This window comes from Parambassis ranga, chromosome 6, assembly GCF_900634625.1.
Source record: "Parambassis ranga chromosome 6, fParRan2.1, whole genome shotgun sequence".
NCBI classification, from domain to species: domain Eukaryota; kingdom Metazoa; phylum Chordata; class Actinopteri; family Ambassidae; genus Parambassis; species Parambassis ranga.
The window spans coordinates 14,362,539-14,377,893 of record NC_041027.1 but is presented as its reverse complement, the minus strand read 5'-3'; the positions used below and the strand labels follow the sequence as shown (position 1 = coordinate 14,377,893).

General features: G+C 49.2%; 2 protein-coding genes across 9 annotated transcripts; one reads left to right on the top strand and one right to left on the bottom strand.

Moving 5' to 3' along the window:
• Window positions 1-478: 478 nt before the first annotated feature.
• Window positions 479-3,824, bottom strand: srsf2a (serine and arginine rich splicing factor 2a). Of its 5 annotated transcripts, XR_003670893.1 has the most exons (5): window positions 3,238-3,820; window positions 2,391-2,751; window positions 1,916-2,145; window positions 1,322-1,397; window positions 479-947 (listed from the first exon to the last, which is right to left on the bottom strand). XR_003670893.1 is itself a non-coding variant. In XM_028407648.1 (3 exons), exons 1-2 carry the CDS (start codon window positions 3,594-3,596, stop codon window positions 2,409-2,411), a joined length of 669 nt encoding a protein of 222 aa, XP_028263449.1. In that variant the 5' UTR covers window positions 3,597-3,824; the 3' UTR covers window positions 479-1,397; window positions 2,391-2,408. The 5 variants fall into 5 exon arrangements, 2 of the variants coding, with proteins under 2 accessions (XP_028263449.1, XP_028263447.1); XR_003670892.1 differs by having other exon boundaries at window positions 479-1,397; XR_003670891.1 differs by lacking the exon at window positions 1,916-2,145 and having other exon boundaries at window positions 3,238-3,815.
• Window positions 3,825-3,986: 162 nt separating this feature from the next.
• Window positions 3,987-14,967, top strand: rnf157 (ring finger protein 157). 4 transcript variants are annotated; one of them, XM_028407642.1, is made up of 20 exons: window positions 3,988-4,750; window positions 6,255-6,373; window positions 7,919-8,007; window positions 8,096-8,245; window positions 8,603-8,720; window positions 8,800-8,866; window positions 8,950-8,993; window positions 9,089-9,136; window positions 9,211-9,282; window positions 9,375-9,534; window positions 9,683-9,795; window positions 9,875-10,107; window positions 10,203-10,305; window positions 10,381-10,489; window positions 10,715-10,932; window positions 11,009-11,071; window positions 11,139-11,187; window positions 12,347-12,457; window positions 13,922-14,066; window positions 14,185-14,967. In XM_028407642.1, the coding sequence occupies exons 1-20, from the start codon at window positions 4,663-4,665 to the stop codon at window positions 14,351-14,353; spliced, it is 2,268 nt and encodes a 755-aa protein (XP_028263443.1). In that variant the 5' UTR covers window positions 3,988-4,662; the 3' UTR covers window positions 14,354-14,967. The 4 variants fall into 4 exon arrangements, with proteins under 4 accessions (XP_028263444.1, XP_028263443.1, XP_028263445.1 ...); XM_028407644.1 differs by lacking the exon at window positions 14,185-14,967 and adding an exon at window positions 13,616-13,650 and having other exon boundaries at window positions 3,992-4,750; window positions 13,922-14,058; XM_028407643.1 differs by lacking the exon at window positions 12,347-12,457 and having other exon boundaries at window positions 3,987-4,750.
• The last annotated feature ends 388 nt before the right edge of the window (window positions 14,968-15,355 follow it).

The following is a 15,355-nucleotide window of genomic DNA, read 5'->3' as shown; positions in this document are numbered from 1 at the left end:
CAAGGTGGAGGTAAACACCCAGGAACAAGATGGACTCCGGACTCAGAGCGGCTTTACCCCGCAGCCCGGGTCCAAGAGGCGGCATGAGGCACCTCCACAGGATTTAACAAGCTTTTATTTTCTATTTAAGTTTCATGTTTTTCTAAATATACAACTCTTAATTTTACTAATTTTAATTTGGTATTTTGCTCCAATTATTCTCCTTTGACTGTTAAAAATATCTAAGACTGCTATATTTTCCTAGTAATATTTATCTCCCCTCAACATTTAAAGGATTGAAGTTGCTTCCTGTAAATTATTTTCCCCTCTTACCACTTAATTTTTAAATTTTCAAAACAGCATATATATGTATACAACTTCTAATTGTTGCTCACAAATGTACGTTTAAGGAATTCAGTGCACAAAACTCACAACTCAGCCCCCAATGTACGGATATAACTGAATAAGAGCATTTAAAAACCAGAATAACACACCGTCCTCTTATTTAGACCAAAGATGTTTATTAGCATTCACCTGAAGCATTTACAAGACATCTGAGAGGTTCACAGAGGAATGCAATACACAAAAATATTCATTAAAGCAGAAGAAAACTGCCTTTTAAACCCTTCACTGTGAGTCACTCTGGACCCATCTTCAAAAGCAAAAAGAGACCAGTTATTAACAGTGGATAAAGCAGAGGGGGAGGAGGAGGAGAGGATACAGAGAGGAAGAGGCAGGAGAAGAAGAAGAGAGGTGTACAGCACATGAAGGGAGGGGGAGGTCACAGACAGGAGAGGATGGATGAGCTGCCACACCTGTGAGCTTACAAACCGGCAAACAGCAGCGGAGGGTCGAGCCCCGGAACAGCGCCGGGCACTCAGCACCGCAACACGCCACACCATGTCACCACCGCACTGCACCGCATCTTAACAGCTAACCAGCATTACTCAACTGCTACACAACTGCGCCTAGTGCACAAAAGATACACAAGAGAGAGGGTTAGAGTCATAGGAAAGCAACTGTGACCAGACAGAAACACAACAGATGTGACAGAAGAAAAATGCTTCGCTGCCGGATTAGCAAAGTCGCACATTCAGTGGCTCTTTAACGTCACTGTACAGTTAAGCAAGTAAGTCCGCAGTAAGAGTGGTAAATGAATGAATGAATGCTTTCAACATCACTTTTCTACAAATAAAATCTCTATATCCATACTGAGAAAAAATTTATTAACAAACTCAATCAAAATGGAAACCGATCCCTTTCAGAATGCTCGCACAGTGTCCACAGTTACACAACGTGTCAAATTAAACATTTAAAACATTTTAGACTAAGCTCCAATAACCTTTCAGTCTGCGCTCAGTGGCGACGGTGGAGTTTCACACTCGTCGTGACGTCCTCAGCAGAGTCCTCTGAGAGACCTGGAAGCAAAGAAACAAGCAGAGTTAATCCGAGCCGACGCAGACGGTCATCGCTAACAGTTATCAGACTGGCTCTGTGGGTTGGTGTTAAACAGGGCTCCTAAAATTCCAGACTTCTCGCTACACTTTCAGACCGTATCTGCCGCCTGAGCAGTAAAAAAGACACTATGTTGTCCTTGATGTGAGCTAGCAAGTGTACATTTGTGCACTGTGCGAACCACCTAACCTCTGTGTTTGTGCAACTGAGCTAACCATGTGTTGGTTGTGAATGAGTTGCTAAGCTAACTGCTGTCAGCGTGTCCTCCTGGATGAATGTGGTCTTGTGAACGACCAGAGCTTACACTGGCTGGGATTTTAGAGATTTTTTTTAATACTCATCTGGACTCGATTGAAGTGAAATCCCGTACTTTGTAGGGACCCTGTTTAAACACACCTGTCTAACATGTGGCCCCATACACCCCCCCCACCCCACAGCTACCTCTAACACTCTGACACTCGGGCAGATGTGAAAAACAAACCTCGGGTTCGTTCCCTTTGAGAAAGGCGAGGTACCTCACCACACCACCTCATACACCAACTGACAGCCCGAACCACCGCCATGAGGACCTGCTCCATAGCAACCTCCGTTGCCTTGGTGACCTGCTCCCAGCAACAGGCAGGTCACATGGGCGGGTCACACACTAACTGCTCTCACACTGCCACACCCCCTCCTCCTTCTCCTCCTCTCTTTGCAAACAGGACTCCGCAGCTTGGAGGAAAGAATTCCACATTTAGGTGAACGTTTTTTTTTAGAGTGAAGCAGCCCACGCCCCTCCGCCCACACCCACCCACAGCAATATTAAAAGACACCCCCGCTGCCTGTGTGCGTTTTAGATTGGCTGGACAGACAAAGTAAAGCACACACAGATCTTACTCTAACCAACTGATGACAGAGAGTCATCTCTAACATTACATTCACAGTAAATAAAACCGCCCGCCCTGTCCTCTGAGTACCGTCATAGTGGGTCCGCATTAAGACTCTGCTCCGTTGTCCTCTGGAGATTTGGGCCTGCTCTTGGATTTGGATCTGGACCTGGATTTGGATCCCCTGTTGGAAGCTGGGGTCCGACTCCTCGACTTGGACCTAGAGCGGGACCGGGACCTGGAGGGGGACTTTGACTTGCTCCGTCTGGGGGTTCTGGACTTGGACTTGGACTTGGACTTTGACTTGGACCGGGACCTCGACCTGGATCTGGAGTAGGAGCGGGACCTGGAGCGGCTGTAGTGGTGGCGACTCCTGGAACGGGAACGGCTGCGGCTCCTGGACCGGCTGCGGCTTCTGCTGCGTCTGCGGCGGCGGGGGCTGCCGGAGCGGCTGCAGGGGGAGAGAGAGAGAGACGAGTTTACAAATGCACCAAAAATAAAAATGCATGTACGAAATAAGTTCTGTAATAAGTATAAAAACTCACTTCTAGACACAAAACCCTCGCTGACTCACATGCTTACATGCAGTCACGTGACAAAAAATACCTTTGAAGGTTGCCCGAATTGATTTATGGTCACGTGATCATCCAGCACAAAGACATGTGAGCTACTTGAAGCTGTGATTAGGCCGTTTCTTCTCTATTATTGATTAACGAATCAGTAAAATAACCTAATCTATCGATGGCTGATGAAAGCGAATGCTACACCGTAAAAGCAGGCATATATTTAATAATAACTTGCAGTAAACAAAAATGCTAATGGAGTTAGCATGTAGCACTGCAAGATCGGGAGCCATGTTTCCGTTGCTGGCTTCAAGTCGCCATGTGCCCACCCTGGTTTTGACTAGGCTAAAGCTAACCCACCCATCAGGAGTTACCTTCTGCTCCTGCGTCCGTACCCTCCTCCGTACCTCCGCGGCGGTGGTCCTCTCCGGCTGTACATGGAGTCCGGCGGTCTTCCGTAGCGGGCCATCTGAACGCGCAGCTCCCGCCCGTCGAGCAGCGCGCCATCCATGGCGTCCATGGCGTCCTCGGCGTCGCGCTTGTCGAGGAAGCGCACGAAGGCGAAGCCGCGGCTCTCCTTTGTGTACCTGTCCCGCGGGATGTACACGTCTCCCACACGGCCGTACTTTTCGAACACCCTGCGTAGAGTCTCCGGAGAGGTCCTGTAAGTCAGGTTGTCCACTTTCAGGGAGGTCATCCCCTCGACGTCTGGCGGCGGCCTTCCGTAGCTCATTTTCTGTCGTCTACTGGCAGCAGAAGACGAAAAACTACAAACCCTACTTCCTGACAAAACCGCTAGAGTCGCGTTATAAATCTCCAAGTCCGGATTCTAACTTGGTTCCTGACGTTTTAATCTGACTTCTTCTGCTCTGCGGGCTGCTTGTGCCGCGCAGCTTTTCACGTGAAATGGCGGCAATGGAGCTTCCCTTTCCCCCTTTCTTTGCGCCCGCGTTGGCCTCTTCTGATTGGCTGCGCGGCTGTCCGCCTCCCTCACAGTCAGAGCTACAGTGGCCCCATCGGTGAGGAGGTGGTAGTGCAGCGCTATTTCTACCTTTGTTCTGTCTATTTCCATCAAATGACCCCTGTGTGTGTGTGTGTGTGTGTGTGTGTGTGTGTGTGTGTGTGTGTGTGTTAATGTGCCGTTGTTTACGGTTGTGTTGATTATTGTGCACAAGTTGCTACTTGTTGCGATAAAAAGGTTCAATTGTTGATTTTCTTTTTTGAGTTCGTGTGTGTGTGTCTGCGTGTGTGTGTCTGCGTGTGTGTGTGTGTGTGTGTGTGTGTGTGTCCTTTCTGCACTGCAGTCAGCGCCGCTCCTCGCGCGGCTGCCGTAGGAAGGTCACGCTGCTGAAGAGAGAGAGAGAGAGAGAGAAAGGGGGACTGCGCAAAAACCACGGTCCAGGATTTGCGCCTGGCTGACGTCACGAGGATCCATAGACCTCTCTTTCAGGGGACACAATATCCTCAGGGCCCCGGAGGATGTCGACGCTGCTTTGAGACACACATCCACAATAAATAAAAAAAAAAAACAGGATTTGGTGGTCTGTGCGGCCCCCACCACCACCACCACCACCCCCGCTGTTTTAGCGACCGTCACGGCTGTTTTCTGCATCGGAGCAGGGAGGGATAAGCAGCCAGAGAACAAGCAGCTAATCCCCGGGACGGTCACATTCACGGCGGGGCTCGGACCGGACAGGAATGGACGGGGCAGCGCGGATTAAATGACCGGGAATAAAAGAGGCGCAGCGCACAACGCGAAGCTGAACTGTTCTGCCCGTTAACCCGCGTGCTCTGCGGCAATGGGAGCTTTAACGAGCAGGCAGAACATCGGCGTGGAGGAGGTGGACATCCCGTCCAACTCGGTGTATCGTTATCCACCGAAATCTGGTAAGTCGCCGCAGAGCTGACGGGCCTGCGGGCCATCTCCACCCGCAGCCCGGGGGAGCTACGTGTGGAGAGCCGCTGTGAGTTTCATCCGCTATTTTCCTGACGCCGCAGCAGCTCAGATTTAATCTGTTTCCATGGGTTCACGGAGATTTATTTATTTTTATTTTTTTGGTGTCCACCATCCCTGAGTCAGGCTGCCCACGAAGACAAACAGAACTTTAAAATGCATTTATGAAAATACTCATACATACATTAAATTTGAACAATTATACATATTCCTATTTTATAGATGTGTCATAAAATATCCAACAAACACATCTTTGGCTCTAAATGTATTTATTAAAATAAATAAATGCTTATAATGCACTTCCGGGCCTTCTCTTCGAAGCCACGCCCCTTCAGGTGACGTAAGGTAATTTGTAGCCCAACCCGGAAGTTAGCATTTCAAGGCTTTTCCTCTACAAACATCCAAAGCGATTTTTTTTTTAAATTGTGGCATATCTTAGCATATACTGAGAAAAATACAGGAAAAAACTAATGCTAAGCTAGCATGGTCACATGACTTCAACATCACCAGCATAAACTTTATTGCTCTGAGATGATGTATGTTTGCTGGGCTAACCCAAAGGCTAACATCAGACTGGCTCCTTCCAAATACAATTAAGTAAAAAAATAATTAAAAATAATGATCAAAAGCTAATGCTATGCTAACTACTAAAAGTGTGACCTATACACCCCTGCATGGCTCAGCCACCTGGAGACAGGAGCGCCTAACGACAGCAATCAATCAAAGATTTGGTGTGAGTGACCATCGTCGTCAGACAGCCGTTACCAGGACAACGGTCAAACAAAAGGTTGCTGGGATGCAATCAGGTCAGGGAGGGGGGGTCACCAAAACTTCCAAAAGTCCTGAGGTGTTATTAAACATCACTGCACATGGGCGGTATGCAGTTAGCATAGCATCAACTGTCTCAGCTGTGACCTAGAGGTACTCCGTGTGGACCTGAACCTGACCTCCTGATTGAATCCAGTTTTAGCGTGATGCTGTCAGAAGACGGAGCGTCATAGTTTTCCACATAAAGTGAAATGAAATCTGCCACAGAATGTAATCTGTGCTGACAAACTGTGTTTTCTTCTCGCCGCCTGAATGAATTTGTGATATTAAACAGTGAAACCGATCCCTCAGCCCCACTTCCTGTCTGCGGGATCAGGTGGCAGAGCCCGCGGCCGCTCACACCTGCTGTCAGTACAGAGACGAGGACAGGTTCCAGGTCAGAGCGTCCAAACGTGGCGCCTCGCGCTGTCTGTGACTAACAGCACGACCTTCCAGCACAAACATGTATTTAGAGGCTGTGGGCAGCCATTACAGTCTTATGATATCAGCCAAGCATGTTATTAAAGGGCTGCTAAACAGGTGCTGCAGACCAACAACAACCTGACTTCACACTTAAAAATTGAAATTTAAAATGTCTCAGATGTTTTAAAGGGGTGTGTTTGTTTGCAGGGAGTTACTTCGCCAGCCACTTCATCATGGGGGGAGAGAAGTTTGACTCCACCCACCCAGAGGGATACCTGTTTGGGGAAAACACCGACCTTAACTTCCTGGGGACCAGACCTGTAGCGGTAGGTATTCATATGACAAAAATCCAGTTAGCATTGACCTGGTCTTCAGGCCTTACGGTCTATGTTTCTGCCCTGCAGACATGTTTGAGTCCTCTGTGTTTGTAGTCATGCTCGTGCTGTTTCTGTAGAGGTGCAGGACTTAATTATGCAGAGAACAATCAGCCCGCTGTGAGGAGGGGAAAGCCGGCTCGACGTCGTTGATCGGTACCCTAAAATTAGAGGTTAATGAGCGACAGGTCATCCAGACCTGGAGGTGATGCAGATCACTGTGAGGCTGGCTGCCCTGATCTCAGTCATTTGGCCGTTTCTGTCTAGACTGGGGCTAAAATTAGGAGTGCAGTTTGTCTCCCGATGATGTGGGTGTTTATAATCCTCCTGTGGGCACAGATTTCAGCTGGTGATAGTGTGTGTGTGTGTGTTTCTACCAGCATTACATAATGCTCGGTGGACTCTGAGCAGATGGTGCTGGTAGAAGTGTAAGCGACTGATATGAAAACGGCTGGGTAACAAAGTCCTGCAGATAGACCCACACTGAGAGGGGCAGCGCTGCTCCGCCTGTTTTATCCTCCGCTACCAGAGAACGGGGGACACATTTAGAGACCAGCTGGGACAGGAAGTACAACAGGCAGTGCCAAATAATGTCCATAAATATGGACACATCGTTCTTCTCACAAGGTTTCCTGTAGTTTTGAAGCTCAGTTGGCAGAGCTTGTCTCCACCCAGCTCCAAATATGGGCAAAGATAAACAGAAGGTTAGCATGCTAGCTTCAGTTGAAGGTTTTTGTCACTTTTTGAAGGTTTTAGATGTGTGTAAACATGTTTATTTTTGCAGAAAAGGTGTATTTTTACAAGGAGGTCTAGTTAGATTGACTCGCTGTTAGAGCCAGCCCTCAAGTGGTCCTTTGTGGAACTGCAGGTACATGTGCTGCCCTATCATCTTAGATTTGATCTGTGATGTGTGTTTAATTTTGAATTATTTAAACATCTAATTATTAAAACATCTAATGTTATAAATCAAAAGTACGTCACTTCCTGTAGGTTAAAAAACTACTGAAGAGCTCACAGAGATGCTAACGTAGCTCCAATCCTGAGCATGTCAGTCAGTTAGAACCTGGGCTGTGTGTGTGTGTGTTGAGCTCGCTCTTTCTGCCCTCTGCCTGTTTGTTTGTGTGCTTTCCAGGCGTGCCTCCTGCTGCGCCCAGATGTGCAGCCCAGTGCTGAATGTGGTGCCATTCACACTGAGCAGGGAGTGTAGCGTGGAGGTATCTGACCACATCCTGCTCCTTCCTCCCGTTACGCTCACTCAGCAGCTTTTGGCGTCACACACACTACACAGCAGTGAAGCACGGATTGGTTTAAAGGTTGTGTGTTGACTCTGTTTGACCCTGCAGAGACACAGCCTTTTTTTTACCACAGATCAGCACCAAAGAGATCCGTGCTGACAAACCAAAATCCTGTTTATGCAGAGGTTAAACTGGGAGCAGCTGCGGTCACAGTGCAGCACTGGAGAGAACTAAAATATATGTTTGTCTTCTGTGTCTGCAGTTCCCGTACGCAGCCCCTCCACCTCAGGAACCAGTCAAGACGCTACGAAGCCTTATAAACATCCGTAAGGACACGCTGCGGCTCGTACGGTACGCTGCTCTGCTCCTTTAGAACAGCTCCAGGTCGGCGTTAGTTGAGTTTTAATTCCTCGGCACTCTCCTCTGTCTGTTTGTCCAGGTGTAGCGAGGACCTGAAGCTGCCTGGAGACGAGGCGGCGGGGAAGAACCGGGCCTGCTACAATGTAGAGTTCATCTTTGACGCCGACACACAGGTGGCCATCACCATCTACTACCAGGCCATCGAGGAGTTTCACAACGGAGTGCCAGTGTGAGTTGAACCCTGTCAGCTTCTCTGACTTTATCTCACAGCTGTGGCACAGTGGATCATAAAACACTGATTCATCCATACAACTTTTTTCAATGTATCGTTTAAAATTCCTAAAAAAAATAAAGTGTCTACATTAAAAAAAATCTGTGAAAAACAAAAAATTCTGCACTCTACAGCCAAACCAGGAAGCCATGTTTGAGTCACATGTGACCAGCAGTCACATGACAAAAATTTAGAGAGTATATGGCTGATCTGCAGCTTTCTGCAGCTGAGTGGAGTGAAAAATGTCTTTCTGTTAAGTTGACTGTTCTCTCTCTCTCTTTGTGTGTGTGTCTGTGTGTGTCTGTGTGTGTGCAGTTACTTGCCACAGGACAGCTCGCTGCAGTCTGAGACGGTCCACTTCAAAAGGGGCGTTTGCCAGCAGTTCTGTCTGACGTCGCACACGGTCAACCTCAGCGAATGGGCCGACGAGGAGGTGGGTGGCGGGCTCTTCATCAGAACACCGTGTCTGTGTCTGTCCATGCACATTAACCCTGTGTCTCCGGTCTCCTCAGCTGCTGTTCGACATGGACAAGGAGGTCTTCCCCATGGTGGTGCAGGCTGTTGTAGATGAGGGGGAAGGTAAGCGGCTGCTTTTGAATCACATCACGTCTTAAGCGCAATTACATCCCAATCCAATGTTTGTTTGTTTTTTAACTTTTCAGAACATATGGGCCACTCCCACATACTGCTGGCTACTTTTGAAAAGGTAAGACAACAGTGAGACACAACCCTCCGAACCCCGATTTATCTGATCATTCTGAATGCTCTGGGTTGTGGTTAAACCGTCCCTCTGTCTGGCAGCACATGGACGGGAGCTACTGTGTGAAGCCTCTGAAGCAGAAACAAGTGGTGAGTGCAGCCGTTCTGCTTCTGCGTGACAAACCTGACGCCTTCATTCAGACTCTCTGCGTTCCTCCTCACAGGTGGATGGAGTGAGTTACCTGCTGCAGGAGATCTACGGAATAGAGAACAAATACAACAGTCAGGAATCAAAGGTAAGCATCTCAGCCTTCAGTGAGATGAAACGCTGCGGCTGTCTGCCTCTGTGGCTCCGCTTCAGTAAACCCTTTCTTGTTTCTGTCATCAGGTTGCTGATGATGAGATCAGTGACAACAGCGCCGAGTGTGTGGTTTGTTTGTCTGATGTGCGAGACACACTCATCCTGCCGTGCAGACACTTGTGTCTCTGCAACGCCTGCGCAGACACGCTGCGCTACCAAGCCAACTGCTGCCCCATCTGCAGACTGCGTGAGTTCAAACATCAGACGCAACCCCCTTTTTAAAGACAAATGTCCAACCATATAGACTTTGAGCTTTCCTGTGGTCCTTGAATGCATCATTAGACATAAAGCCAAGGTGTGTGAAGCACTGACTGTGTGTTACTCGAACCTTTCAGCCTTCAGAGCTCTGCTGCAGATCAGAGCGATGAGGAAGAAGCTCAGCCCGCTGTCGCCCACCAGCTTTAACCCCGTCATCACCTCCCAGACCTCCGACTCAGAGGAGCACTCTGTGAGTGGTGTAAACAGGTGAATGCGTGCTGTCCAGTGAGCGCGCTCGGTCGTAGTAAACTCACCTTCTGTTCCCGCAGGCATCGGAGCACATCCCCCCCGGCTATGAGGTTGTGTCTCTCTTGGAGGCGTTGAACGGGCCTCTCAGCACCTCCTCAGCAGCCCCTCCTCCTCTCCACTCTGGTCCCAGCCACGTCTCCGGAGCACTGCCGCCGTACAGCAGCGAGCCGCACCCGGCGCCGGCCCGCTCCCTCTCACCTCTGGAAAACTCCAACTCCAGTCAGGGACTGAAGCTGAAGAAGAGCGGGTCGAAGTGAGCGAGCCTCCAAACTTTTCCTCTTCTAGAAGTTGTGTAGTTGTGTTTTTCTTTTCTTGAGCTTCACTGTTTATCACTTGGGCTATTTTTAGGTCACTTTCCCAGAATTCCTCTGTGCTGCCAGAAGAGGAGGATGAGAAGTCATGCAGTGAATCTGAGGCCTGTCGCCACAAACTGGTTGTGGACCAGCAGGAGGTGTGTGTGTGTGTCAGGTATGTGTCAGAGTGTGTGAGCTCCTCTCTCACAGGCTCTGCTCTGGTTGTTTTTCAGTGCGGTGTGACTCCGGACAGCGAGAACCTGACCCTCTCCTCATCCGGCGCCATTGATCAGTCTTCCTGCACCGGCACCCCACTGTCCTCCACCATCACCTCACCTGAAGGTAACGCTCCGCCTGATTCCAGCTGAATCAGTTTGTCACATCGCCATGTCTCCCTCGTCCACGGCAGAGCCAGGCTAGCTGTTTCCTTCTTGATGCTAAGCTAGGCTAATTAGGTCTACTCACAAAGAGTAGTTTTCTGGAAAGCTCCTTTGGAGCCCAAACATTGACTGACCCCCCCCATCCCATCGAGCTGGACCGTGATGTGTGTCTCCGTCTGTCTGCCAGACCCAGTGAGCAGCAGCCTGGCCCAGTCAGTGATGTCCATGGCCTCGTCCCACTCGCAGCACTCCCACATCAGCACTGACACCATGTCCTCCATGTCAGGGTCCTACCTGGCCGGGGCCGAGGGCGAGCCCGGGGTGGACGAGGACGCGGGAGATGTGGATGGAGAGGAGAGCCGGGACGCCCCCATGGAGAGCCGCGGGCCGTCGCAGCAGGACGGCGTGAGGATATCTTAACCTCAGCGGTTGTTGGCGAATGTTCGGAACTGTCGTCTGATTACTGTCCTCTCTCGTTCAGGACTTGTCCAAGGAGCTGCAGGAGCAGAACTACTCGGTGGTTGTGGAGGAGCAGGACTCAGAGGTGAGACATCAGTAGGAGCACCTCAAACGGCTCGTTGTGAAGAGTTAACAGAGTTTTTTTTCTTCAGGGGAATGATGTCACTGAAGAGGACTGCTCCTCCCCCTCCAACGGAAAAGGTAACTATGGCGACATCCCTCCTGTCTCACCTGGTCTGTGTGAATCAGCGCTGTGTCAGACTTTGTCCTCCAGAGGGCGCAGTCTCTTTCCTAATGCATTCATGAGAGCTGAAAGCACCAGACGGCGTCTGAGGGACTCCTGCAGGACGTGACTTGCACAGACTCACAGGAAGCTCAGATGAGCTTCATCATGTCCTCTGATCTGATTTAGGAGCAGCACCGATCCCTCTGTGTCCACAGCGGCACGTGCCCCCCCTCTCTGTCCAGCTTCAGGTCTCAGATCCAAAAAACAATCTCCTCAAATCTTTCTGTAAACCATTGGTGCTCTTGTGGTTTATTCTCATAATTTGGGAGCTTTTCTCATAAATTTAGTTTCGTCGTTGGGACATGCTCGGTCATGTGAATCCAGCCATCGCCGTCAGTTGACACAGCGTCCTTCAGTCCGGCCCTGATTTGTCACACAGCCGACCAATCAGGGACATTTATGTACTGACCTCACCGGCGGTGTTTAGTCATTCTGATGGGGGAAAGCGAGCAGCGACACGTCCTGCGTCGTTTAGAGGAGCTGCTCTCTGCATGACTTCCACATGTGCATAAAATGTGTGTGTGTGTGTGTGTGTGTGATGTAATCCTGCGCTGCATCATGACGCTCCAACACACTCCACCTGCACTGCTACTGGACGTGTTTGTGTGTGCTCTGACACCTGAGGCTGGACTAAAACGTCCTCTGAGCCCTGAGACACCCTCTGCAGGACAGGCTCAGGCTCAGTCCATAAATAACGATGGACAAACCCCCCGGTGGTCCATGTGGTCAAACTCTGGCTGTCGCCATCTTGGCAGCATCCGCCTGGATAATCCAGTTTGGTTCATGTACTCGCTCATCTTCTGTGGGGATTGACTCACTTTTAAAGCCAGCCCTCAAGTGGACACTGGAGGAACTGCAGTTTTTAACATCGCCACCTGCTTGTATAGATTTTCATTAATGTCCAAACTCATTGATCACCTGATGTTTCAGGCCAATCATTATTGCCGATCTAGCATGGCTTAACCTCCCCCTCTCCCTCACCCCTCACTCCGCCTGCCCCGCCACCACACCCCGCCCCCTCCCCCTCTCTGCTGTGCCTGGCTGCTCTTGTTTGACCTTTGCCCTCGCTTGCAGGTGGGCGGAGCAGGTGTCCAGAGTTGGCCAATAACAATCAGGGCGTCGCCCTCTCTGACACGCCCTCTTTGGGGTTGGATAATGAGCAGGCTACCGACAGCCGATTCGCCGGTGAGTGGCAACCTCTCGAACATGGACCAATCAGGGCTGAGGAGAGGGAGGGAGGGAGGGGGAGAGGAGAAGTGCATGAGTTTGTCAGTCAGGGGAACACATTAGCTTGGTATGCTAACATGCTAATGGTTATTAGTTTTATTTTGGTGATTAGAGAGGCTTTTATTTTGTAGCTCAGCATGAAGATTTGGAGCCATCCTCCTTCTTCTCCATCCGTTTGCTGTTGTGCTTCATTTGCTTTGTTCAGCGACAGTTAGCTGTGCACTCTCCCTCCTCCCCCCTTCAGCTGTAGTCCCAGTGTGTGTGTCTGTGTGTGTGTGAGAGAGAGAGAGTGATTCCTGCATGCTGTGTGAGTGTGTGTGTGTGTGGGAGAAACAATCCTTAAAAGTTCATGTTCAGTGTCTGCCAGCTCCAAGCCGCTTCGCCAAACATCTGCACCTCATCTTCACGCCCTCCATCTTCCCTGCTGTTCTCCCATGATCCTCCTCTGCGCTGTGAGGAGAGCTGAAGGTTCCTTCATGTGAGGTTTAGCTCGTTAAACCCTCTGGAGTGCTGTTCATTCTCTGTACTCCACACGTAGGTCAGATACTGATTGGTTGAGAAGTTGTATGAAAATTAGGACGACAAGCGAAGCATGGATGCTAGTTTAATATGTACTCAATGTAGCACCACCACAGTACTTCTGGAACACTGCCCCCTTGTGGTGACAAGTAACTACAACAATGCAACAGGAAGATGCAGCTAGCCACTGTTGACAAAATGTTAGTAAAACTCGCCCAAATGCATGTTTTACTCACACAAACGACAAAAATCCTCTACTGACATGCTAACTGCTAATTTCTAGCTTTCTGCAGTTTGTTCTTCTCCAACTGGTCGGTGAGTGTCAGGTTGTTCGTGCTCCAGAGGGTTAACATTGAGCCTTTAGCTCTCTTAAAGTCTGACTCCCCCTGCTGGTGTTTTCTGGTAGTTGTTGTGACATGTTTTCTATTTGTGTGTCGTAAACGTGTTTTGTTATCTCTCTGTTTCTTTCTCCTCGTCCTTCACGTCCTCTGCTGTCTTCTCCTGGACATTTTCCCTCCTCCTCCTCCTCCTCCTCCTCTCTTCTTCTTCTCCTCTGTTTGTCTTCTTCCTTCTTGTGGCTGTCTCTCGGATGGACAGATGAGGAGTCGTGCCCAGTGCACATTGAGGACTAGGTATGGAGTCACGGTTAGCCGGCAGGGTTCTTTATATCACAGTTTAACAGAATTCATCTGCATGTAGCCTGGTAGCAGTTGCATCAAGGCGATGGCCTCTGTTTTCCGGGATGTGGTTGCCATGACAACTGCGATGACTCCTCGTAACTTTGGGTCACGATCAGCTGTTGTGTTTAGTCACATGATAAGTCATCGTTATGATGTAACCACAGCTCATCGGTTGCTCGGTAACACCCCCCTCTCTTCTTCTTCCTCTTCTTCTCTGGTTCAGATCTGATGTACCTCGGGGGCTACAGGCCTGTTTTGGAGCCCCACCCCCACCACTCCTCCACCAGCAACATCAACCTGGAGGAATCGGGGGCAGAGATCCGGGACGGCCAGAGTCCCAATCATGGCCGCCGCGGACCACTCATCGTGTAACACACACACACACAGCTGGAAGAGGACGGTCCTCTGTCGTCTGTGCACTTTGACCTCTCCTTGTTTTCTGTGACGTTTTGTGGGAATGATTAGTTTATTATTTATTACCTGCAGGTCTGAGGAGCCCCCCCCCTCTCCTCCTCCTCCTGTCCCTCCTCTTCCTCTTCTCTCTTCTCTCAGCCAAGCAGTCAGGGGCTACTGTGATTGGCAATCGGATTTATTACCAGAAACTCCTCCTCACGTCTCATCTTCGCATGCAGCTTATCATGTTTGGACTCATTAGTGAACAGACTGAAGGAGAATGTATCTATAACTGGAATGACACACACATCTTTGCCGTCCTCTCCTCCATCTTAGCATGTCAGTATTATTGTAGTGTAACAGGAAATCAACACGGAGCAATAAGCAGACCTCCCCCTCCTCCCCCATCCTCCTCCCGACCGGGACGCTCGTCTCCAAACTGTGTTTGCACTTCAGACATTCAGCGTGTTTCTTTTTTTTTATGTTGTAAAGGGACCTGTTGTGAAAAAATGATTTTGTCCATTTGGTTTTGTATCACTTTTGTGCGTCTCACCCGTTGTATCACTTTTGTGTTTATTAGAATGTGGAAACATGTGAAAACTTTGTGAAAGTTTACATGAGCAACCGATGAGGGACGACAATTAAAGTCAGCTGACCGCTAGACAACACACAGTAGAGTTAGCATGTAAATACACACACACACACACACACACACATGGAGCGGTACCACACCTTACTACTGCACTACTAAACCCAAACAGTCATGTGACCACAGTACGAATGTCTTACTGAAGCCGTACGATATCAACAGAATGATCACACTTTTCTAGAGTGAAAATGTCGACTTCAAACGGACAATAAAGTTTTTCAACTATACAGCTGCCGAGTGGAGGAGTCATTTTCTGAGAAGCTCGCTGACATGTTTGTTTAAACATGGTCACCGTCACCGCAGCAACACTCACACACAGTCATCATCCAGACTCTGGTATGACTCTCAGGGCCAAAACCAAAACATTTCCCAGAAGACGGACATAACTTCAGTTTACAAGCAGAAGAAGGAGAACATTTCAACATTTACATTGTGCCGCACTGCACCCAATAAACACAAAGACAGATTTAAACTCGTAGTAAAACAGCAAACGGGGTTCCTGCTGTTATCTGTAAAAGGTTGAGCTGCTATTGGCCTGGTTAGGCCCCGCCCACCTGTCCATATTTACACAACAAGTTTATGCATAATAGTTTTTATAATAAAAGACTGCAGTTC

What these genes read in the sequence shown, in the direction of transcription:
- rnf157 (XM_028407642.1), top strand. Translation starts at nt 4,663, where the DNA reads ATGGGAGCTTTAACGAGCAGGCAGAACATCGGCGTGGAGGAGGTGGAC. An exon ending in TGGGGACCAGACCTGTAGCG is followed by an intron (nt 6,374 to 7,918) that starts GTAGGTATTCAT and finishes CTGTGTCTGCAG; the next exon opens with TTCCCGTACGCAGCCCCTCC. An exon ending in CACCATCACCTCACCTGAAG is followed by an intron (nt 10,490 to 10,714) that starts GTAACGCTCCGC and finishes TCTGTCTGCCAG; the next exon opens with ACCCAGTGAGCAGCAGCCTG.
- srsf2a (XM_028407646.1), bottom strand. Translation starts at nt 3,596, where the DNA reads ATGAGCTACGGAAGGCCGCCGCCAGACGTCGAGGGGATGACCTCCCTG. An exon ending in TACGGACGCAGGAGCAGAAG is followed by an intron (nt 2,752 to 3,237) that starts GTAACTCCTGAT and finishes CTCCCCCTGCAG; the next exon opens with CCGCTCCGGCAGCCCCCGCC.